The sequence below is a fragment of the Triturus cristatus genome, chromosome 2_2, assembly GCF_964204655.1.
Source record: "Triturus cristatus chromosome 2_2, aTriCri1.1, whole genome shotgun sequence".
NCBI classification, from domain to species: Eukaryota; Metazoa; Chordata; class Amphibia; order Caudata; family Salamandridae; genus Triturus; species Triturus cristatus.
The window spans coordinates 602,804,278-602,830,100 of NC_140582.1; the positions used below are offsets into that span (position 1 = coordinate 602,804,278).

Genomic DNA, 25,823 nt, shown 5'->3' on the forward strand with positions numbered 1-25,823 from the left:
CACCTCACCCGGCTCTCACTCCCTGCGTCCGTCCCTCTGTCACCCCACTCTCACACCCTGCTGTCCTCTGTCACCTCACCGCCACGACACTTTGAATAGGGCCAGGAAACTCGCAGCATGAGGAATCCATAGCTTGCGGAAGAAACTGATGTCGCGGTGCAACGTTGTCTCGCTACCTTTATAATTGAATTGTAGCCTAATCTTTCTATTAAGGCCTTTTATTACTGTACTGGATGGCGGGCTGTGGCACCCATGGAAAAATGCGTAGTCTGTTGGTGCAGGTGGTTCCTGTTGCGCTTATTTATTAATCACCGTATTACCATACATGCCAACATTTCAGAAGAGCAAAGTGAGAGATTCTTTAAAAAAAAAAAAATCGTGATAATGGGGTCTTGAATCGGGTTACTGTCCTGTATGGGCTTTGGAAGTGTGCTGCTGCAGGATCTGACATTTGAAACGCAAATGCACGTTTTGTTCTTACCTTTCAGAAGCATGGAGGCAATGGCAGGCAGAGAGCGGGTGATGCAAGTGTTGTGCACTCACTGGCCTGGCAGGTTGCTGCTGGCAGTGCATTTACCACCCACCCCCCACCTGTGTGGCAGCCCAGTACTTCACAGGTCTTTAAAAGACCATTCACTTGCTAACAAGCCTTTGTTGTATTTCACCTCTTAGCGCCCCCGCAGCTCCACTCTTACTATCGCTGGAATTGCCCGGCCCCCTCTCGGAGTCCGGGCTGCTGCAACGGCGGAGTTTGCTGACACTTTAAAAAAAAAAAAGAACACAGGTAAATTGTCTGCAAGCTCAGCGGGCCGCCAAGGAAGGCTTGCCGGCCCGCTAGCGGCCCGCGGGCCGTACTATGAGTACCCCTGCTCTAGTGAAACCCTAGTCAGAAAACTAATCGCAATCAACTCGCAGATAATTCAGTGAGCAGCATATCTGCATTGATGGAACATATTAACAAAGGAGTGTGAAGCCCCAGAGCAGCCCTTGTCGCTAAAACAGAGGCTTCAGTGCATGCACACACCGCTCTACTCCGCTGTACAGCCTTCACTCTACAATAGCACCACTCTACTCTCAGTTCCCTATTGCTCCTTCCCTTAAACTCTCACTCTACAACACTACGCTAAATTCACACTGTATAACCCTACAGTTGCATCATTGCTATACAACCTTCCCGTTACAACCAAACTACCCTATTGCCTGTAAGCTACTGCATCATCCCTACTGCTTTATGGTGCTGTATCTAAAGTTCCTACTCTCACCGCTCACAGCTAGCTCAGTATCATGTGTTACTCCACAGCCATTCTTGGCTTTTTAACCAACATTGTGTTGCATGAGTCGGACCTACTCTTTTAACATTGTATGTATGAGCTCATAAATCCCGGCGTGTAAAGCAATTTTCCTTACAAAGCCAGGACTGTCTAAATGCTTCTCTTGACATGGTGCCACTTTTCAGCTATGCACTCTACAGCACTTTCTTACATGCTTAGTAGATCTTCCAATGTCACTCCAACTCAATCAAGCACTCTCATATTCATTCTTTGTGGCTTGGAGGATAAAGAGGCAGTGGTGGTTAAGTCTGGGTTTCCTCTGGTCCTAGCGTCGGAGGTTCCATCAGATCCCTCAGCTGACAATCCAACCCCCCTCGGGCCCTTCCTTACTCTCCCATTTGCATCATCTGGTGACATGATGACTTCCCCCCCCCCCCCCCCCCCCCCCCCCCAAAGGCCCTGTTCAGCCATTACAAGTTTATCAGCCCCCTTGGATGACTGCATGAAATCCCTCAGGCTCCTTTCTTATCTTCCATAGTCAGCCTTGAGTGACATGCTAAGCATCATCTAGCCCTGTACTTGATATTCTAATATTGAATCAGCACTCAAGGTGATTTGCCGAGCTCTTTAGGCCATACCCGGCTCTTGCCCTCCCATCTTCCTTTTCTTGTGGCATGCAGTGCTTCCTAAGATCCTGTTTTTCTTTCTCCTCAATAATTGTGTTCACTTCTTGTGTTGACCTGTCCAGCTCTCTCATTACTACACTCCGGTCATAATCCCATTTCCATGAGGCCAGTTCTCTCATCAGCATCTTCAGATAATGTGCTGAGTTCCTATCTACATTCTCCAGGCCTGCTTTCCAATCCGCACTTTTAGGTGAAAAGATTATCAGTCTTCGACCCTGTTCTGCTGATGGTTTACCATCAACAATCTCTGACAAAAGGCTGTCGTGTTCTTCCATCAGCACTGTTAAGTGACTAGCCAACTTCTCTCCGGCCATGTCTGTTTTTAGGCTCTCGCATCGTCACTCATGGGTGACAGGCTGAACTAGCTCATGTAGGAAGCTGGCTCTGTATATACTATACCAAAGTACTATACCAAAGTAAGGCATAATGTGCACAGAGTCCAGTGGATCCCCAGAGGTAAAAGTAGATAATACTTACTCTCTATTTGTGGTAGTGTGGGCGAGCAGCAAGGCTTTATCACAGGGTAGTGTAAGCATTTATTTTAGAAGCAAGCAGGACTTGGTACATGTAAATAGAATTGTACTTTTCAAGACAGGTTGTTCAAAATAAGCAAGCTGGATAAATTGACTTTGTTACAGGTTTGCAAAATATTTTAAGACAATAGGTATTTGTAATTACTTTTCAGATTGCTCTTGAGAGTACGTTTTAGATTACTTTTTCTACTCAGTGTGGTATGCCTAGATATCCCACTGGGACATTTCCTACACAAAGGTAAGTAAAGCACTTTTGCATTAAAACACAGTTGCTTAGGTATCTATATGAACACAACTCAAAACTTTGAAGGAAAAACTGTCAATGCAATCCTATGGAGGAAAATGTGGTAATCGGTTTGCAGGGAAGCAATCTGTCTTTGGGGTTGAGATTCTGGGGTTAGAACAAAGGTTCCCCCAGGGCCAAGGATGCACTCAAAGAGCACCCTCAGCTGCACTAGGGCGGCCCGGTGCAGAGTGTTGAGGCCCAATGTTAGCCTATGGGGCTAGAGGGCCATCCGTTGGTGGCTGCTCTTGGGCAAGCCATATGGTTGAGGGAGGAAAGCTTCTAGGGTCAAGCACAGGCAAAGGGGTATCCGAGTTAGAACACAAGGTACACCCACAACGGCACAGGGGCGGTCTGGTGCAGGGTGCTGATTTGGCATCGGGTGCCCTGTTGGTTTCCATGGGAGATCTCCTGTCGGAACAAACACTGCAAGTTTGGGCAGCAAGGCTTCCTGGAGGCGACCACCAGTTTGAGGGGTAATTTGGGATGCAGGGGGTTGCCTGGACACCCAAGGCCTTGGGGTGTCAGGTGCAGGGGTGTCTTTAGGTGTCGAGATTCCTAATTAGCTCTGGTTGCTGTCAGGGGATTCCCTCCAGAAAGAGGCTTCAGGCGTAATTGGAAGGATCGAGGTAGTACAGGGATCTCCATATCCTAGGTCACGTTTGCTGGGGAGACCTCCTCGTGGTGTTTAGCCACTCTAACTTAGGCATGGGCGTTGGGTGCTGACTTGCGGATTCATTCGGAGCCAGATCTGGTTCTTGAGTGATTCTGGTGTTCACAGGAGTAGGGCAGGTCCTCCGGGGTCTGGGGGGCTGCTGGCTGAAGGATACACCAGAATTTGCTGGAGCAGGTGGAGGTCTGGACAGGCCGGTAGAGCTGCGTCCAAGGCAGTCTGTGTCCTCCTCATCTTCCTTCAGCACGGCTCTATCGTCCTTCTTGCTTGTCTGAGGAGGCAAGGTTCAGGGTTGCCCCATAATTCTAAATTTATGGGCGTTTCAGGTAGGTACAGTTTGGGACCAATGGGTCCCTTCCATGGGGTGGGAACCCCCCCCTGTTATGCAACCCTCCATGCTTCGTTTCTTCTCGTCCACCTGAGGTGTGAAGTTGGCAAAGGTGGGCACACCTCTCCTCCTATCTTGGTTTTCCCGCCGATTCGCCCTCTCAACATGGGGGTTAGAACAGGTGGGGGCCAGTTGCTGGAAGCAGCAAATGACTGGGTCAGCTCACAAAGGCGGCAAGCCTTTGAAACCTTCCCTTCGTGGACCCTGCCCATCCTGGGGGAGAAGGCTTGTCACCTCTGCCCAGGATGTGCTTTGTTTTAGGACCCCCGAGAGCCCAAGGCTCTCGTCCCAGGGGTCCAGAAACATGTCTGGGGGTGGCAGCTGGCGAGCAGCCACTCGGTAAGGACTCTAGAGTTAGGTCGTTTTTCAGGGGGCATCTCTAAGATGCCATTTGAGTGCATTTGACATTAAATCCCACACTGGCATCAGTGTGGGTTTAATCTGCTGAGAAGTTTGATACCAATCTTCCCAGAATTCAGTAAACCATTATGGTGCTGTGGAGTTCGTAATGACAAACTCCCAGATATATACTCTTTATGGCTTTTACCGCACTTACAATGTCTAAGACTGGACTTAGAAACTGTAGGGGTACATGGCTCATGCACCTGTACCCTCACCAGTGTTATAGTGCACCCAGCTAGAGGGTTGTCTTGCCTATACCATAGGCAGTGGGATGTAGGCATGGCACAGAGGTATGTGTGCCATGTCGACTCTTCACTTTGCTCTGCACCAAAACACGCAGCCTGCAATGCCAGTGTGTATAGCTTAAGGTAGAGGGCCTCTAAGGGTGCCACAATATGTGCTGCAGACCTCTGAGGCCTTCCCTGATCACAGTGCCCTTGGTACCCATGGTACCTTTTACAAGGGACTTGCATGTGGCCAGAGAGTTGCCAATTGGCAGTGCAAAGGTACAATTTTAGGGGAAGAGCACAGGCCCTGGGTACCTGATTAGCAGGAATCCAGGGCACACTTAGTCAAAGAGAATCAAACATCAGGCAAAAAGTGGGAGGCAACCATGCAAAAAGGGACACATTCCTACCCCTCAGCCCTCTCCTGCTTTATCATCAAAGTACCCAGTTAACAGGTTGAGCTCTATCAGACCCTATCCTGCTCCTCATCAGAACTACCCTGCAAACCAGGGTGGTATAACTCTTTAATCCAGCATGCAGTGATTGTCTCCTTTGATTTGGGGCTCTCCACTGCACACCAGAATTCAATGAGCACCTTTGCTGCTTTTGTAGGGTTCCCCTCCAATCGTTGAAGTTATCACCTCCTGTCAACATTCAGTATTCTTCTGCAGGTCCGAGAAGTGGGTTTGTCTCCTAATCATTTTAGGGATGTCTCCCACACTGCAGTCGATTAGAAGTACCTTTGTTTTGTGGTGAGTTACACCCATTACCAGTTTGGTATGATATAAGCGCCTTGGGTCTTCACCATGTTCATGTCGGTGGTTGTGGCCCATCTCTGATGCTCTGGATTTCTGGTTTTCCAGGACACGAACTACTATCTGAACAAAGCTGAGTCACCAGAGATGGTTGCGCTATCTGCTGTCGACAGCGGCTCTTCTATTCGACTTGGGCTTTTCAATCAACAGACCCAAATATGGCCTAGAGCCCTCCCAACATCTCCTGTCATAGGGGCGGTTCTAGATGCCTCTCCTCGCTGCACTTCCAGAACATCCAGATGATGGTTTAAACTTTTCAGGAAGGTGTGCATATTCCAGTCCTGATTGTCTTGCACCTGTTACACCTGCTAGCTTCTGTATTCCTCCTAGTCCTGCATGCACATTGGCACTTGAGGGATCTGCAGTACTGCCTCTTCGGACAGTGATTTCAGTATCGGGGAGACCTGTCTGACACTGTTGCGATCTCTGGCAACACTGTGGTGGATGTGGTCTGGTGGGTGACTGAGGAGAACCTTTACCAAGGGATGTCCTTTTGCCCTCCTCCAGCTGTGGCCACGGTAGGGGAGCCTATCTGGAGGATCTGAAGATTAGAGGCCTCTGGTCTCTAGAAGAGCAGGTGCTTCTCATCAACCCGCTAGAGCTGTGGGCGTTTTGGCTGCCTCTCAAGACCTTTTCTCCCCTCTACTCACAGCCGATCCTGTCGGACCTTGCCGTACAACACGACCATGAGATGATAACTGAACAAGTAAGAGAAATTAATCTTTGGCAGCAGGCACTGAGACTGTGGTCTTAGGCACACAGTCAAAGGATCTGGTTTACAACCTATCACCTGGTGGGGTAAATATTAGAGCCGACAGCCTGCGCTGGCGTTAACTTGCCAGTTGCAGGTGATGTCTTCTACCGGAGGTAGACCTAAAAATCTGCACCGTGTGGGGAGCTCCTCAGGAGAACCTGTATGCCTCGTCAGAAAACGGTCAGTACTAGAAGTTCTGTGCTCTCCAGGGTCCATTGAGGGGAGTCTTGGGGGAATGCTTTTGCGTTGCAGTGAGACTTTCCACTTCACTTTCCCAAGTCCTTGATTCCCTGAGTTCTGAGGAAGGTTAGCCAAGACGGGCCCAAGTCATTCTTATGCCCCATATTGACCTAGAAGGGTGTGGTACTCAGTCCTTCTGAACCTCTCTGTTTCCTCCGCTTAGTCTTCTCCTTAAGGTGGATCTCCTCTTTTAGAAGGAGGGGGGGTGACATACACTCCAATCTTCAGAGCCTCCATCTTAATGCTGGAGATTGAGCAGGTACACCTAAGCTACTTTCAGCTGCCGCTTGAGAACTGTATATTCTGGTGGATGAAACAACTTTATCTCATGGTAGGCAGAGAACAGCATTGACCCCTTGCAAGCACAAAGTCTTCCAGTTCACACTTTCTCTGCTCAGACAGGGTGTGGTAGGGACACTATTATTATTATCATTATTATTTGGAGTTTTATATCGCGCACGGTTACCCTTGAGCATCCCAGCGCTATCCATAGATCAACCACCGCCCAACACATGACACATTAGGCTGGGAACAGATGAGTTTTTAAAAGTTTGCGGAAGCGCAGAGTGCTGATCTCTGCCCGCAACACGAGTGGAAGTGAGTTCCAAGCGGAAGCCGTATTCACTGAGAACCTTCTCCCTCCGGTGCGGGCTCATTTTACTCTAGAAGACTGGAGGAGGAATTTATGATCCGAGCGGAGAGCCCTTGCTGCTTTATAGGGTTGGATCATGTTCCTCAGGATCGCTGGACCCTTCCCCTGCAGACTCTTCTGTGCCATGCAGAGTGCTTTAAAGGTTACTCTTTCCCGCACCGGGAGCCAGTGCAGCGTCTTCAGTGCCGGTTTGGCGGACTGCCTTCTGGGAACATTGATCAGCAGTCTGGCCGCTGCATTTTGCACCTGCTGCAACTTCTTAAATGTGGATTCCGGCGCGCCCAAGAAGAGTGCATTGCTGTAGTCCAGCCTCGAAATGATGAGCCCCTGTAGAAGCAGCTTACGGGAGGTCTCAGGGAGGAGTGACAGAATCCTGCGGGCTGACCGGAGCATACCAAAACATGCACCCGCGGTCTTTTTGGCGTGTGTTCTAAACGTCAAGTCCTGCTCCAGCCACACCCCCAGGCTCTTAATCTCCTTCTTCGGGCTGGGAGGAGCTCCCATGCAGTCGGGCCAGCTACTGGGGGACAGGGAGAAGGAAGATTGACCTAAGATCATAAGCTCGGTCTTTGAGCAATTCAGTTTAAGGGATGAATTTCACATCCACCCAAACCCTTCCTCCAAGCAGGAATGAAGCACCGCTGGTTGCTTCTCTAACTGAGAGAGACCCCCTATCCAGGGGTATTTGGTAGTGGTGTCAGCATTCCTCTGTCTTTCACATCAGCCTTTTGTGCTCAGGTCCCCAAAGGTTTAACTCATTTGTACCCCTGGCCCTTTCGTTATGCCCTGGTGGGGCCTCAATCTTGTTCTAACAGTCCTAATGGGGTCTCCATGTTGAACCCTTTCATAGCTGATGTGGTTGTTGATCATAAAGACTGTCTTTTAGTTGCTATTACTTCCTCGAAACCGGTCAGTGCGCTTCAAGCCCTGTGTGTGCCTGCTATCATGACCTTCTTCCTGGAAAAGCTGGTTTTGTGAAGTTGAGCTGCTATTCTTACAAAGGTGGTTCCTCCCTTTCAACTGGGCCAGTCCATCACCATTCCATTTTTCTATCCGCTTCCTCTTCACATGAAGAAGGAAGCGGCTGCATCGCCTGAATCCTAGGCTTGTGGTTAGTTTCTGTATATACTGCATCAAGGACTTCAAAGATAGTGATCAGCGCCTTGTTGGCTACTGTGGGAAGGGATTATTCCCTGCTTTGAAAAGTGCTATGCCTTCCTAAAAAGTAACCACCTGAGGAAATTGGGGCCCATTCCACCAGAGCTAAGTTATCGTTCTCGGTCTTGCAAGAGGTGTTCCAATCGCAGAGATCTGTAAGGGGTCCCTTTTGACATGTCTGTTTGGCAAGATTTCCTCACCGGATCATCCATCAGCCTTCCTCCTGGAGTGGTAGTACTTGGGAATCTATTCTACAGGTGCAGAATCTGCAGGTAGAAGTATCCAGTAGAAGAAACCGTTACTTACCTTTGATAACGATCTTTCTGATGGATACCTTCAGATTCCTCAATGATCCAATCCTTCCTTACGCTTGATGGATGATTATACAAGGATAGTACTAATATGGTTCCAATTACTTTTTGCACTGCATCACATCTAATCGATGTTGCTCAATCTGTTCACCCTAAAGGCACGGAAAAACGAATGGAAACTGACGTTGTGTTGTAGCGGGGGCATATGGCTTCAATGACCTTTCTAGGTGTCGCTTCCGGCACTGACTTGGAGCCATGCCCCCTACTACCATCAAAGAGCTCTGAAGTTTCCAGTATGACGTCTGGGGTTATTCAACAGGGGAGGAATCTGCAAGTAGATGGAGTATCCACTAGAAAGACAATTACTGAAGGTAGGTACACCTATCTTTCCAACCAAACCCTTTTCTGCTAATTTATTCTTTCACTAAATGTGTTTTGAATTGTTCAGTTCCAAGAAATGGGTTCTGTGATTGTATAACTAGAAGACTGAGTTATCCAGAAGTATTGAAAGATCAATTTCGGGAAAGTTGGAAGTGCCAGTACATAATCAAGGTATTTTTTCTTTTTGTTTTTCTGAGTAGTGTAAGAGGAGCATTGGTTTTATGATCAGTTAAATATTGTTTGTTGTTGTAGCAATAGATTTTTTTTGGGTTCAAGTGGATGTTAAAATCTACAAGGAATATGTGTTTTGTTTAGTGTTCCGACATAAATCTAAAATAACGTCTCTGCAGAGTAGAACACAAAAATTAATTTGGACAATGGGAACCTGATATCTAATATCTATCAGTTACTTCTTGAAAAGGTTTCTCATTGGGATTTGGGACAATTTAAAGACCAGTTTCCAACCAGCCCCACCATTATCCTTTTGGAATACATATTTTCCATGTTTTTGAGGCCTGTAAGGTCAAAGCCTTTTATCAAATGGATTTTGTAAGTTGTCATGAATTTGCCAGACTGAAATATAATGCTGACAATCTAGATTTTGCTTTTTTCCCTGTCTCCTCTCGAAGATATTTAGGTCGTTTTAGTAGTGAACTGGAGCAAATTGAGTTGCAAAACAGCATCAAGGGCAGACAGGGAAGGCAGCACTGTTCTCGGGAGACTATCATTAAGCAGACAATGGAACGTGAAAGACTACTCTATGAAGGACCTGGCATGGGTATGTTTTTATCGCATGTGCCTCTAAAATTTTAAAATGTTAAAGCTTGTTCTAATGTACAAAGGAGCAGTTTGAACAGTCCTGCATGTGATTTCTTGCTACCGTGTAGTCTTTTAGAAATCATTGTAGCACTTCATACACTGCTGAAAACTTTGAAAGAATTGCAGAACTGGTTAACGATCGCTGGGGCATACCGGGGCTTCTGAGCCTCATATTAGGTGAGTTTATCACTGAGGCCGTGTTGCTGTGGACACTGATAATTAAGTACCAAGTGCCCCCCTTTTTGAACTTGTCCTTCAGGGTCAGATCCTTACACAGGGCGGTGCAATGAAGACTCCGGACTCAACAAGTAATGCAGTATCTATAAAGTCCACAATTGTAAGAAAGTTTGGCCTAAGCTATGTTACTACAATAGGATGTTTGACAAAAGGGAGAAAAATCATTGAGATCCCTATTGTTGTTTTGGTACAATTTTTTGTAGATACATAACTGGGTTCAGGAGAGTTTACCACATCTTACTAATGAGTCTTTCTCTCTTTCCTCCCTTCTTTGTAGATACTACTATTAAGTTAAGAAAGAAAAGGTATTTAACCAATGGGGGAAGATTACTCTAAGACCTCATGTAAACTAAACATTTATGGAACTTAAGTACAGTTGTGTAATGATCACGCCTTAGGTTAGAACTGTGGTCAGAAATCCTCATTTATTTTTAATTTGGGGTATTTTTAAAAAGTGTTGCATAATGTATAAATACCCTCTCAAAGTTCCAGGAAAAAGGTGTAAAAAAATAACCATGAAAGCCTATCAAAATATTTTCAGTCTCTGGAGGTAATCACTGAAAGCCGACCAAGGGATTTAGACCTGTACTAGCTATAATTAATTAACCCAAATCATGTTCAGTTGATGGTTATGCTTTAAAAATAACCTAGTTGGAAATAAGAGGCCTCGGGTGTCTGACAGATTGATGTTTAAATACTTTAGAACTCATTTTTTAGCTTATGTTTTTCCAGAATATTTGCCAGTTATAACTGCTAGAAACTTACTCCACTATGAGACAATAAAATGAAGGTAAAAATATAGCTATCAGGATGAACAATTCATAATAGTTTTCTTGTGTCTCAAGATATGGCAACAGTTAAATCCAGAACTGCTGCTCCTCTATCGTCTTTAATATAGAGCATTAGGAAATCTTTTGAACTTATAGGCATGTCATTGAAAAGAAGAGAAACTCTACCTTTCTTCTCCAAGATGTGATATAAACGAAGGGGCTGTTTTCTAGGACTTTAGGGTTTCTTGATGCCACAGGTGATCATCTGATCATGCTTATGTCCTATTGGTTTTCAATATTACCTTGTATCTCTCAGTCCTCTTTAAAATAACCATATCATGTGCTATATTTGCCCTAAAAGGCAGACCATTCACACATACATTCCGTCCTAAAAAACACTAGGAATCCTATTAGGGTCAAAGAGTAAAAAATAAGAAATTACAAAAGGAATTCTCAAGGTTGTTTCATATTTTATGCTTCGAAACCTCAACCTTCATCTAGGTGAAATCGATCCAAGGCGGCACTCGCTCGGCGACGCTTTTCGTCGCGAGTGGAGTTGCGGTCTGTTGTGCGCCTTTCCGCCTATACGACTTCTGCCCAGAGTGCGGAAGAAGATTCGGCGCAACCGGGCCCAAGTCATCCTTGTGGCTCTGGATTGGGCACGAAGATACTGGTATCCCAAGCTACTCAGCATGGCGATTCCCCGATCTGACTGCCTCTTCGGGAGGATCTTCTGTCGCAGCAGCAAGGGACGGTTCTCCACCCGAACCTGTACAGCCTCCACCTCCATGCGTGGAGATTGAGCGGCGGCAGTTGACAGCTTTCGATCTTCCTCCCGAAGTCTGTGATGTCATTTTGGCAGCCAGGCGTCCCTCCACTAAAACGGTATACTCCTGCAGGTGGAACACAAGTTTGTGGCATGGTGCACAGCTAAAACTGTGCATCCCCTTTCTGCCCCTCCTTCCAAAGTCCTTCTGTTCCTGCTTTTGTTGGCCCAGCCGGGCTCTGCTCTCGGCACTATCAAAGGTTATCTTTCGGCCATCTCCGCCTTTCTGATCAGCCTTCTCTTTTTAAGTCCCCGGTTGTTAGCTGTTTCCTAAAGGGCATTACGCACACGTTTCCTCCCGTGCCGTTCATAATGCCTCAATGGAACTTAAATCTTGTCTTGACATATCTGATATGCGCTCCCTTCGAGCCCCTTCATACCTGTCCTTTGCGTCTTCTCACTCTCAAGACGGCCTTCCTGGTAGCTATCACCTCTGCCAGAAGAGTGAGTGAGCTCCAGGCTCTTTCTTCCAAACCTCCTTTCCTTTCTGTTCATCCAGACAAGGTGGTTTTAAGAACCTGTCCTTCTTTCTTCCCAAAGGTTGTTATGCCCTTCCACATCGGGCAGACCATCTCTTTGCCCACCTTCTTTCTGCCTCCGCATCCTTCGAAAGATGAGGAGAGGCTCCACCGTCTGGACCCAAGACGTGCGCGGTCATTCTACCTGCAGAACACACGACAGTTCCGGGTGGATGACTAGCTCTTTGTTGGCTACGTGGGCGCCAAAAAAGGTTGGGCCGTGCACAAACTAACCATCTCTAGGTGGGTCGTTCCCTGCATCAAAGACTGTTACTCGCTGGCTAAGAAAGAGCCTCCTGTGGGGCTGCTTTCCCATTCTACCAGGGCGACAGCAGCCACTACTGCCTTGGGACGCGGCGTCCCCTTGCAGGACATTTGTCAGGCAGCTACGTGGGCCTCGCTGCACACGTTTACCTAGCATTACTGCCTTGACAGTCCGGTCCGGAGAGACGGCTTAATTATCCGTTCTGTTCTCCGTGACTTTCTGGTCTAATCTCTTCGCAGACCCACCACCGGGGTTGGTATTGCTGGGGTATCTATTCTAATGTAAGGAACCTATCACGAACGTGTCTCTTTCAGATGCATAAGTTACTACTTGTGTAACGATATGTTCGAGGCATGTGGGCTGCTGAATTCATATCTGTGCATAGACCGCCGCCTAGTGTTGGGTCCGGATGATTGCACATTGTTGTCCTGGAAGAGTCTTCGAAGTATCACGAGATAGGTGGCTCCTCCCCTGGACTACAGTGCGCATGAGCATCCCCTCCATCCTTAGATTGTTTTTTACCGCCATTGGGTTCGGATGTCCTAATCTTAGCTCTTAGAGTAGTTAGGCCTCTAACTCGTCGGTATTGTTTTCGTTCGGCGCCGAGTATCTTCATCGAAGTTAGCCATTTGCCCTTCGATGTCAGCGCCGATCCAGATCGACGATGGAACCAAAGACATCGAATAGCCCCTTCAAGCGTTGCCCTCTTTGCAACGCTAAATATGCTCGTTTCGACGTGCACCCGGTGTGCAACAAGTGCCTCTCTCCAAACCACGACGAAGCCACCTGTATGGCGTGCTCCCGGTCTCGATCGAAGAAAACACTTCGCATTCGTCGAGCAGCTCGGCTCGAGGCGCAAAAAGTAGCGCCAAACCCGGACAACATCTTCGGGACCGAAGATGAGGAGGTCGTGGACCTTGAGGTTCAAGGGGAGATATCGTCGGCGTCGGAGCATGAATCAGACTATGATGCAGAGGACGAACATATTCTAGATGAAGAGGATGATGAAGTCGTCGAACAGGTAGGAGACGACGGAGAGGCCCTTGGGGCCGAGGAGGATAGCTCGGAAGAGGAGCTACGCCCACAGGTCCACTCAGGGCCCAAAGAGACACTCGATACGGCTCAGGTCGCGGGATCGCCACAAGGCCTTACCCAAGATCATTCCTCTCGTTCTTCTGCCCCGCTTACATGCCCGGCGTCGAACTATCCTAAAGAGCCATCGGTATCGAAAGCGCCATCACTCGATCGACGGGAATCGAAACAGAAGGCAACGGCACGGAAAACGAAACCGAAAGTGAAGGAGTCTCTCCACGGCATCAAGGCCTCGAAGCCCTCGGAGCCGAAGACGCAAAAGAAGGCTGTCGACGCCGAGAGGAGTCTTACGAACGTCGAGCCGAAGGCGGCACCTACCATCAAGGTCAAGGTTGCCGACCCGAAAATATCGACGCCATGGAGCGTCGACACACATATGGCGAGCGGCCCTCGAGGGCCACCCCATTCCAGTCTTCGTGGCCTGAAAACGACATCCAGTACGGGGCCTGAGGCCACAACCAAAAGGGCGTCGAAGGATCGTGTCCAAAACGGTCAGCGCAGTTCACATCGCGTCGACGCACATCAAGTTTGGACTCCCACCAGCGGTGCGTCCGAAAATGTTCGACGCCAAGAAGGGTCTCGACCCCCAGGAACCTATCGACCCGAAGAAAACTGCCGAGGCACCGACCGGCATTCCAACAGAAAAGAGAGCAGTTGCAATACCTCGCGCCGATGAGGATCCCAGGCACTTTATCGACGCCAATACTGGTAGACTTTCTATATACAAGCGGAAAATAGTGTCAGAGCCACCAATGGAGCCCTACAAAATTCCATTGAAGAGAAAACGACCAACATCACCAGTTCTAGTGGAACAACTTCCATATTGTGCCACAGACCCTCAGTCATTCTCACCCACACACTCTAATGTGGATGCTGGAGATGTTGATGATATAGAGGGCACTTATCCTATGGACACTGACCCTGAGGACCAGAACCAGCCCTGGGTGGACAATACTGATGCAGGGGACCCACATACTGCTCCAGACACACAAGCATATGTGGTGAAAACGTCTCCTACAGAGGATACGGCTGCTTTCAATGCCTTAATTGAAAGAGCCGCCAACAATCATGACGTACAGCTCCACACTGATCCTATTGAGGACGACTTTCTAATGGATACCTTCTCTACCTCAGAAAGATCTGTTAAGACTCTGCCCATGCTAAAGGGGGTCCTCAAACAGGCTACTGACATTTTTAAGGAGACCACAAGGGCTAGAGTCCTTAACCCTAGAATTGAAAAAAAGTATAGGCCAGCTCCTGTGGACCCTGCCTACATAAGAGGACAGTTGCCTTTAGACTCAATGGTGGTTTCCAATGCTCGGAAGAGAGCCAACTCACAGACAACGGGTGATGCTCCTCCCCCAGACAAGGAGTCTAAGGTCTTGGAAACATCAGGAAAGAGGGTTGCTGCACAGGCAGCTAACATCTGGAGAATAGCCAACACTCAGGCGCTTCTGGCTAGATACGACAGGGCACATTATGATACCCTAGAGACACTGCTCCAGCACCTCCCAGATCAGTATAAAGAAGGAGCAGAATCCCTGATTACAGAAGGGAAGCTTATCAGCAATGCTTTCATTAAGTGCGCTCTTGACGCAGCTGACACTGCAGCTAGGGCTATTAACACCAGCGTCATGTTAAGATATGAGGGATCCAGTACGGACCCGGGCAGTAGGTGCAGTGTATAACAGTTTAACCCACTTCATATACCCAGGAGCAACACCAAATCTGTCCAGAATTGTAAACATATATTCCCAAGTTAGCATATCAAATGCCTGTTGGAGGTCAAGAGAGATACAGCCAGTGTCACGGGAGAGCTTAACTACGGCTTCCATTACATAATGTAGGCGCCGTATTTTCAGGGAGGTATTGGGGCCCGGGATAAATCCACACTGATCCTCGTGTATGAGTTTGGGCAGATATGGGAGGAGCCAGTGAGCCAGAATCTTACTGAGTATTTTATATTCGGTGGATAATCAAGAAAGGGGGGGGGGCGATACCCTGACATGTCACATGGGTCTCTGTTTGGCTTGGGTAGGGATATGACTAGGGCCTGCATGGTAGTTAGTGGGAGGGATTAGGCCTCTTGTGCTGCATTGTATAGATGTGCGAGTTGCGGGATAAGATTATCCGCAAAGGCAGAATAAAGTTCTGCTGGTAAGCCGTCTTTGCCAGGGGGCTTATTACGAGGGAGTTCCTTGATAGCCGCCTTGATTTCAGCCCTTGTAATTGGGGCAGCCAAGTCCTCCTGAGCACTTTCCGTCAGTTTAGGGTATGTTAGTCCGCCTAAGAATCTGTCTCTCTGCCCCGGCGGTGCATGAACAGGGCCGCTATATAACTTCTCATAATACCCATTAAATGCAGTGTTGATTCCTCTCTGTGTATACACTATGGTGCCATCCTGTATTACCACTTCTGGTATTGTTATGCCATACATGTTATGTTGTACATCCCGTAATAGACGGGCCGATAGAGTGCCTGATTTATCTGCTTCAGCGTGCGTGTGTTGGGTGTAAGCTCGATAGTCAATGAGGCGTAAATCCTCAAGGAGTTCGGCATACCGGATTCTCCCCTCTTGTAGGTGTTTGATTGGAGGGGCCGGTATTAGCTTTTCGCTCCAAATCCTGTTGTGAATCTACGAGCGCTGTAAGACTTTACTTGTCCGGCGCCTACTGACTCTCCTATGGATATACCGCGTATCACCGTCTTAAATACATCCCACTCCATTAAACGAGATATCTGCACTATTTGCAGGGTGATCGATGGAAACAACGGGTCGTTACTGTCAGAAACAGAATCAATCATATTATCGTCTAAGTGATCAGAAGAGGATGGCGGATTAGTTTCACGCATGGCTGCCACTTGCGGCCAGCGCAGACTCCTGACCCAGCAGAGCCTGCTCTGGGGACGGGTTCTTTGCTGCAATTCTGCGCGAGGATCTGGTCCGTTGTGGTCTCTGACTCGATGACTGCTGCTGACCCTGTCGTGTCTTCTGGTCTATACTGGCCAGAACTTGGAGGGAGAGAGTCATTTCCAGCCAGTCGTTTGCCGCCTCCGGACTGTCAAAAAAGTAGGACTTCTGCTCATGCAGGATTTTCAGACGAGCAGGGAGCATTTGAGCATATTTAAGGTTTAACTCTTGAAGTTTCGTCTTCAGAGGGAGATAAGAAGCCCGCTGCTTTTGGACCAGAACTGTATAATCTCGATATAGGGAAATCCGGTGATTTTCGTATTGGACGGGTGCTCTTTCCCTGGCCTTCTGGAGGAGGAGATCCTGGTCCTTGTAGTTAGGGTCACAGGAAATCATTGTTCTCGGCTGTGTTCCAGCTGTCTGACAACCCAGTGGGATCCGGTGCGTCCGTTCCACGCAGAAGAGAGGCGACAATCCTTCCGGGGCTATCTGCTCTCGCAGCCCACGCTCCATAAATTGTGTTGCATTTGGGCCCTCTGAGCAATCCGGCAGACCCAGCATGCGAATATTGTTGCGGCTAGCCCTGCCCTCAGCATCCTCTGCCCTGTCCTGTAAGTTAGCCAGCTGCTTTTGTATTTGGACAAAATGTTCTGAGTGTTCTTTGTGCTTCGGTAAAAGTTCCGACAGATCCTGTTTATTCTGTTTACTGTAGCCGATAACTTCTCATGATCAGCCTTCAGAAGGTTGAACCCAGTGGACAGGGAACCTATTTGTTGTTCAATAGATTTACGAGAGTCCTGTATCTCCTGTAGAATTAAGTCCAGTTTGTCTGATGGGGTTTCCTCATTAGTTGGTGGGACACAGCTGATTGAGGATGATTGCGAGGTTATGTCTGATTCCCCTGGGTCTGTTGGTCTGCAGATGGTATCTCCAATGACTTGCCTTTTGTTGGCCCCATAATGAAGTAACTGGAAGTCAGTAAGGGTAGTACTGTTCGCGGCGTAGTTAATATATATTACGCGTTGCGTTACCAAACTGTTTGGGGTGAAGGAATATTAGTCGCAACTGTAGCGGACAGCTAGCAACAGCACCAGGCTATTAGGTATGTTGAAGATACAGACCGCAACACAGACCCTCTGTGCTAAGTCGTGGGAGCGGAGATGGACCCAGGGGCTTCTTTTCCTTGCTAGAGCCCAAGGGACAGTGTATTGGGTCTATGGCCCTATGACACAATTGTAGCCAGTACTTCTCCAGTATTGGGGTGTCTTTCATAGATTCACATGCTTGAATATTCCCCGTCGTCGAAGTGGGAGTCCCACGGTATATAAAAAGCAATAAGTGTCATGTATATACATATACATACATAACCACATAATAGCATATACATATCCAAATAAACTTTATATATATAAATCAAAATAACATATCAAGTGAAAATATCATAGGATAGTATTGACACATAGGAAAGCATTGAGAAAATCACTTTACTGACATATCCTTGTCGTTTTATAGTCCAAACTCTAGCCAATCAGGCGCAAGCACCCTCTAGAACCTTCTCCTCAGAGGCTCAGGCCCTCAGATTTTCTACCGCACGTCGTGTGAAGGGAGTCTCCCTGAGCTCTGCTCAGTCTTTGGTCTGGTTTGAGTTTTTCTCATCATGTCTTCAAGTAAGAAGTCTCTTTTCCGTCCCTGTTCATCTTGTGGGAAGTAAAGACTTTTTTCTGAGGACCCTCATGAAAAATGTATCTATTGTCTTTACCCTGACCATAAGGTGGCCAACTATAAAATTTGTAGAACTTTCTCTCAAAAGACTTTGAAGGACAGGGAGGGTCGCCTATTATTGTGGCTTCAAAAACTGAAGGATACGGATAACCCCCTTTCTGAGGTGGAAAGTGTGGCCTCTGTTCGAACAGGAGTCTCCTCCAAGCGTAGTAGTGTTCAGGACTTGCCGTCTCCCTTTTTGAAAAAGAAGAGACTTCATCTTGAGGAAGTGTCTGCAGGCCAAGTCTCTGTTACTACGCCAGCGCCCCCGAGACCTAGCTCTCCGGCGTCTCTGACTCAGTCAGCGCATGTTTCTAGTCAAAAACGCGCAAAACCGTCTACGGGCCCGTCGACGGCCCCTCCGTCGACGAGATCTGCCACTTCATCAACCTCGTCGACGACGGTGACGACGGTGTCTAGCAGATTTCCTGCGTCGTCGACGTTTTCAACGTCGACAGTGGTGTGCGTTTCCCTAAAGACTGTTTCGTCGACGATTCCACTATCTTCTTCGTCGACGACTAGGAAGCTGGTGCTTCCGTCGACGTCTAAAGCTTCATCGACGATAATAAAGAAGAAGAAGTCGTCGACGGCAGTCTCGTCGGCGCGAGCTTCGTCGACGGCACCCTCGTCGACGGCACCCTCGTCGACGGCACCCTCGTCGACGGCAGCCTCGTCGACTATCACCTCGACGACGGCACCCTCGTCGACGGCAGCCTCGTCGACGATCACCTCGACGACAGAGGTGTCAAATTTTGCAACTATGCCTTTGGTGCCAATGTCTACACCAGCGCCAGGGTCGGTGGACAACTCCTTGCTGCAGCATCGCCATGCTGTGCTGGACTCTGTCATGATGCCACCGGTCACTCTGCCACCTCATCCGCTATTCCCCTCGGTTGATGAGGAAGTTTCGGATTCTGATGACTATGTTCAGTCCTCTTTTCGAGATGCTCTTAGTCCTTCGGAGCTTCATATTAAATGCCAAGATTTTGAGGAGGATGACTATTCGCAGGACTATTACTGTCAAGAGCAGGAGCAACATCCCCCTGCACAAGTTCCTATAGCGCAGCTCCCTTTGTTGCTCATCTCCAACCTTCAACTTATGTTGGAAGATTACAATCGTCGCTTTCCGGCTTCCTCTCATAGTTCTCCACCTAAGACGCCATCTGCCGTTCCGTCTACTCCTGTGTTGCCAACGATGCCGACACCATCCGCACGTGCATTGGTTCCCCCTGCAACAGATGAGGTTGTGGATAATCTGGATACGGAGGAGGGAGAGCTTCATGATGAAGACTCTATGGCGGACTGGGATGACTGTCAAATCAATTCGCCCGCATCACCTCCAACATCGCCAGTGAATTCACCACCTGTCGACATAACAGGATTCCATCAACTGATGGAAAGGGCGGCTCAACGTTTTCACCTTCCCGTGGTGGTTAGGGAGGAGGACTGCTTTCTGTACGACTTCAAGTCCCAGCCGCAGAAACAGGTACGGGCCGTGCCCATTATAGACTTTATCTGGAACGAGGGCATTAAGCTAATGAAAACGCCTAACTCAATCCCGGCAGTGCTCCCGCGACTGGAGAAGAAGTACAAGGCCCCGGACTCTTCTCCAGCTTGCTTAGTGTCTCAGCCTAAGCCAGACTCGGTGATCACCCAGGCGGCGCAACGTCGCTCTAAAAATCCATCGTCTCTGCTTTCGTCACCTCCGGATCGTGACTGCCGCCGCCTGGATGCCATTGGCAAAAAGTTTTCGACCATGGCTTCAACAACAGTCCGAGCGGCAAATTCTTTGGCCATCCTCGGTCGTTACGATCGACAAATGTGGTCGGACATGGCAGCTTTGGTTAAGCTTATCCCGGAAGACTCTAGAGCGGACGCCCTAAAGATCCTGCAAGAGGGTGAGAAGGCATCCTCCGAAATCATCGACTGCTCCGTCGACATTGCCTCCACGGGTTTTCGTCAATTAGCTGGAGCGGCTGTTTTAAGACGACAGGGTTGGCTTCGTTCCACCTCGTTCCGTCAGGAGGTCCAGGCCAAGATTCTGGACATGCCGTATGACGGAGAATCTTTGTTCGGCCACATGTGGAGGACGCTTTGCAAGCCATCAAGAAGGACACTGAGACGGCACGCTCCCTCGGCACTCTCCAGTTCCGGAAGCAGCCCTTTCGGGGTGCGCGCGGCCGCGGCACCTCCTCTTCCTTTCGTGGGTCTCCTTCCCAGTACCGCTCCTACAACCAAGGACAACAACGTTATTCCTCACAGCCACAGCAGTCTTACAGGCAGCAGTCTGGCAAATCTTATAGAGGAAGATCCAATTACAGGGGAAACTCTTCCAAAAAACAATGACTGTGTACATCAAGGGTCCCCTCTTTCCAGTTTTTCCCTTTCTCCAGTTGGAGGACGAATCTCCCAGTTCTTTTCGAATTGGTCCTCAATCACTTCGGACTGCTGGGTTTTGGACATTATTTCAAGGGGCCATGCCCTAGAATTTGTAAAGGTTCCCCCACACACCTCTCCATCCGGACCTCCTCCCGCTCACCTCAAAGAACTTTTCAACCAAATCCAGATAATGCTCAAAAAAGGGGCCATCGAAGTGGTTCCGAAATCACAAAAGGGGTTGGGGTTCTATTCCCGTTTTTTCCTCATACTAAAGAAATCTGGGGAGTGGCGCCCCATCCTCGATCTAAGGTCTCTCAACAAATTTCTCAAGGACCAATCATTCCGCATGCTCATGCTAAAGGACATCCTTCAATTCTTCTCTCAGGGCGATTTCATGACGACAATCGACCTTCAGGATGCTTACTTCCATGTGCCCATAATTCCACGCCACAGGAAATACTTACGTTTTCGTGTAGGTCACAGAGATTTCCAATTCAAGGTCCTGCCCTTCGGCCTCCGCTCAGCTCCGCGGGTCTTCACAAAGATCCTGGCCCCGGTGGTGGCCCATTTGAGACTAACGGGCATACAAATATTCCCGTATTTGGACGATTGTCTCATCAAATCTCAATCCTCCCACCAAGCGGCCCTCGATACTCAGCGCTGTCTCACTCTGTTTCAGTCTCTGGGCTTGTCGATCAACTTGCAAATGTCTCAGCTCACGCCAGCTCAGTACAAGACCTTTCTCGGCGCTACCATCGATACGAGCAGGGCTATGGCCTTTGCCTCTGCAGAGCGGCAAACACGAATTCGACAGCTCGCAAGCTCCATCGCAGCAAAGCAGTCAGTTTCAGTCCGCATATTAAAGTCCTTTCTGGGGATGGCGTCCTCCTGCATCGCTTTGATCCCACATTGCAGACTGAGGAGTCGTACCATTCAGGAGGAATTGGACAAGCAGTGGCGTCAGGTCTCCGGTTCCTTCAACGACCAGTTCGTGGTGACAGCCCGCATGGCTCAGGCGCTGCATTGGTGGACTCGTCCTTCCAACATCGCAGCGGGAACATCTTTTCTAACGACAGCCCCAGAGCTCGTTCTTACCACGGATGCATCCATGGAAGGATGGGGCGGACATCTTCAAGATTTATCCGTCAAGGGCAAGTGGACAATGGTTCAGCGTTTCTGGCACATCAACAGATTGGAGCTGATGGCCATTTTCTTGACGTTGAAATCCTTCCGCCTCCAGCTCCCGGGGGAGTCAGTCCTCATTCAGACGGACAATACCATCAGCATGCACTACCTGAACAAGCAGGATGGGACAAGATCTCCGCTGCTTTCCCGACTGGCTCAGAAGATTTGGAGTTGGGCCATAGACCATCGGATTACGCTCCTGGCAGTTCACCTGCCTGGCATTTCCAATATTCTAGCGGATGCACTCAGTCGGTCAACGTCATCGACCCACGAGTGGGAATTGCATCAGCCGACTCTAGACTTTGTCTTCGGCCTTTGGGGTCGCCCGACTATCGACCTTTTTGCAACCCCACAGAACAGCAAATGCCAGTCCTACGCAAGCTGGTTTCCCCACAAAGGGTCGTGCGGAAATGCCCTTTCGATAAATTGGTACAGGATATTTGCGTACGCTTTTCCGCGATCCCTCTGATTCCTCGAGTGTTGCGGAAGATGCGGCAACAACCGTGCCAGATGCTCCTCATAGCTCCACGGTGGCCTCGGCAGGCATGGTTCTCGGAGTTGCTCCTCCTCTCCCAATGCGAACCCATCCTTCTTCACCCGAGGCCGGACCTTCTAACAATGAACGACGGGCGGATATGCCATCCGAATCCCAGGTCACTCAGCTTGTCGGCTTGGAACCTGAGCACCTTGAATTTGCTCATTTGAACATTCCTCCGGCCTGCAGGGAGGTGTTAGCTAGGGCGAGGGCGCCCTCCACAGTGAAGACTTGGAAGCGATTTTGTCTTTGGTGTGCGTCGGTCCACATACATCCAGTGCACGCCTCCCCAGAACACATTCTGCCGTTCTTCCTGCAGTTAGCGCAGTCTGGACTGTCGCACTCTACCTTAAAGGTCTTTCTAGCGGCAATATCTCGCTTTCGGCAGGACGGCTCGTCCTCTCTCTATTCATCTAGAGTAATACAGCAATTTTTCAAGGGTCTCTTCCAAATGTTCCCGCCCATTCGGCGTCCTCCACCCACGTGGCGTCTTAACATCGTATTGGCTCAGCTCATGAAGGTGCCCTTTGAGCCAATCCATTCGGCGGATTTCAAATTCTTAACATGGAAAGTGGCCCTCCTCCTTGCACTGACTTCCTCCTGCAGAGTCAGTGACATTCACGCCTTTACAATACAACCTCCGTTTCTTCAATTCAGATCGGACTGTGTAATTCTCCGCACTAATCCGGCTTTCATGCCTAAAGTACCATCAGATTTCCATCTCAATGAACCAGTAATCTTGAAAACCTTTTTCCCCGAGTCTACACTCTTTGGACTTAAAGAGGTGCCTTAAATTCTACATCAGCAGAACACAATCCTTTCTCAAGTCGGATCAGCGGTTTGTGGCCTACGGACGCACTTGTAAAGGACAGTCGGTTACCAAGCCCACGATTGCCTGTTGGGTTTCTTCAGCAATCTCCTTTTGCCATCAAAGGGCTGGCAAGCCTCTTTCTTCTGGAGTACGGGCTCATTCTACGAGAGCAATGTCATCTTCCACTGCCCTGTTTGCTGGTGTACCCATCCATCAGATTTGCCGGGCAGCTACGTGGTCCAGCAGGCACACGTTCACGAAGCACTACTGCCTGGAGTCGATTAATTAAGCGGACACGGCTGTGGGACAAGCAGTTCTACGGAATCTGTTTAAATAAGGTGAGCCTCTGCTACTTCCCTCCTCCTTGGGTATTCTCAATTGCGTATTAAATACATTGTCATTGTATTTCATGCAATATTAATACGGCCTTGTCAGCCGGTTGCTGCTTACTGCTCACCATTCTATTCAAGCATGTGAATCTATGAAAGACACCCCAATACTGGAGAAGAACAAATGTTACTTACCTGTAAACTGTGGTTCTCCAGTGTTGGTGTCTTTCATAGATTCACATGCGACCCACCCTCCTCCCCTCAGAGGCTTTCTTCTCCTCATTAGACTCTTTTGTCACTCTTGTGCTACGAAAATCTGAGGGCCTTGGCCTCTGAGGAGAAGGTTCTAGAGGGTGCTTGCGCCTGATTGGCTAGAGTTTGGACTATAAAACGATAAGGATATGTCAGTAAAGTGATTCTTTTTTCTCAATGCTTTCCTATGTGTCAATACTATCCTATGGTATTTTCACTTGATATGTTATTTTGAATTATATATAAAGTTTATTTGGATATGTATTTGCTATTATGTGGTTATGAGCCCTTGCTGCTCCAGTCTCCTTGACGCCGAGAGCGGCGCCCCAGCCGCCGCAGGGCAGCCCGCCCAACCCGATCCAGTTTCCCGCCGCTTCCTGACCGCGGCCCCGCCCCCTCGCCAGTCCATTGGTGGACGCGACCCCGCCTCCCAGCTGACCCGCCCTCCCGACTCCCCTCTTATGTCGACCCCTCAGCGACCGCGCAGCGGGAGCACCGAATGAGCGCCGAAGGTGCGCCAAAGGTAAGCCCGTCTGCGCCCGTCCGCGCCTGGACCGCGCCCAGCGCCAGAACCCCTGGCCCCCGCAGAGGCCACCCCGCCCGCCGGACTTACGATGCCGCCACCCTCAACGCACTCAACACCGGCCGAACCCCCGGGTGCTACCGAGCCACTCCGAGACGCACCCACGGACCCTTCAGCTGCCGCACCTGCAAGTTCACCTGCATCCGGACCCGCCCCACACCAGCACCCGCCAAGCCGAACACCAGCAGCAACCACCTCAAGTGCATCCTGCTCAACACCCGCTCCGTCCACAGACACGCCGTTCAACTCTGGAACCTCCTCGACACCACAGCTCCTGACGTTGCCTTCCTTACGGAAACCTGGATGAACGACTCCTCAGCGCCCGACATCGCCTTCGCCATCCCAGAGGGCTACAAGATCATCCGGAGAGACCGCGACAACCAGACTGGAGGAGGCATCGCCATCATCCACAGGGACACCATCCGTATCTCGACCAACGCCGACGACACCCTGACAACCGCAGAACAACTGCACTTCCAGATCCACACCGACCCCAAGACCACCCTCAGAGGCACCCTGATCTACCGACCCCCGGGACCACGCACTCAATTCAGCGAAGACATCGCCGACTTCATCAGCCCGCACGCCCTCCCCTCTGCTGACTACATCCTCCTCGGGGACATCAACTTCCACCTGGAGAACAACAACGACCGCAACACCACCACCCTGCTTGACAACCTCGCCAGCCTCGGACTCAAGCAGCTGGTGACCACCCCCACCCACCTCGCCGGACACACACTCGACGGCGTCTTCTCGTCCAGCAAAGACATCTCCTTCAGCCACGCCACTGGACTCCACTGGACGGACCACAGCTGCATCCACTTCACCTTCAAAAGAACCACGGTCCACCACCACCAGCAACAGGCTGCACGAAGAAGCTGGAACAAGATCACAGCCGAACAACTCGCCGCATCCCTGAGCCAGCACCCTCCCGCCAGCTCACCGAACCCCAGCCAAGCCGCAGACAACCTCACGAAATGGATCTCCACCTGCGCGGACGAGCTCGCCCCTCTGAGGACCCCGCCCAGCAGACCCGGAAGCAAGAAGGCCCCGTGGTTCACCGACGAACTCAAGAGCTCCAAGAAGAACTGCCGAGCCCTCGAGAAAGCCTGGAGAAGAGACCCAACGCCGGACAACATGACTACCCTCAAGCTCGCCACCCGAATGCACCATCAACTGATCCACGCCACCAAGAAAACAGCATTCAAGGACCGGCTGGACAACAACGCACACAACAGCAAGGAACTCTTCAACATCGTCAGAGAGCTCTCCAACCCCAACGCCGGAACCAACGACATCACCCCATCACAAGACCTCTGCAACTCCCTCGCCTCCTACTTCCACAACAAGATCGCTGACATACACAACAGCTTCAGAACACAACCAACGATCCCCACGACCAATCCAACGCCCCCCACCACCACCCTCAACGCCTGGACACCGATCAACCTCGAAGACACCATCAGCACGATGAACTCCATCCACTCCGGATCCCCAACCGACCCCTGCCCTCACCACGTCTTCAACAAGGCCGACGCTGTCATCGCACCCCACCTGCGGGACATCATCAACACCTCCCTCGACACCGCCACCTTCCCTGAGAGCTGGAAGCACGCCGAACTCAGCGCTCTACTAAAGAAACCAACGGCGGACCCCACCGAACTCAAGAACTACCGCCCCATCTCGCTCCTCCCGTTTCCAGCCAAAGTCATCGAGAAGACCATCAACAAGCAACTGGCAGCCTTCCTCGAGACGACCGGTTCCCTCGACCCTTCC

General features: G+C 49.7%; 1 protein-coding gene across 1 annotated transcript in view; it reads left to right on the top strand.

Annotated features, from left to right (window-relative positions):
- Positions 1 to 25,823, top strand: part of TMA16 (translation machinery associated 16 homolog) — a 248,383-nt gene that overhangs the window by 111,947 nt on the left and 110,613 nt on the right. Inside the window, exon 5 of the mRNA XM_085641779.1 lies at positions 9,404 to 9,552. Within this exon, the coding sequence (XP_085497905.1) occupies positions 9,404 to 9,552 (149 nt within the window). The remainder of the gene's footprint in view (positions 1 to 9,403; positions 9,553 to 25,823) is intronic.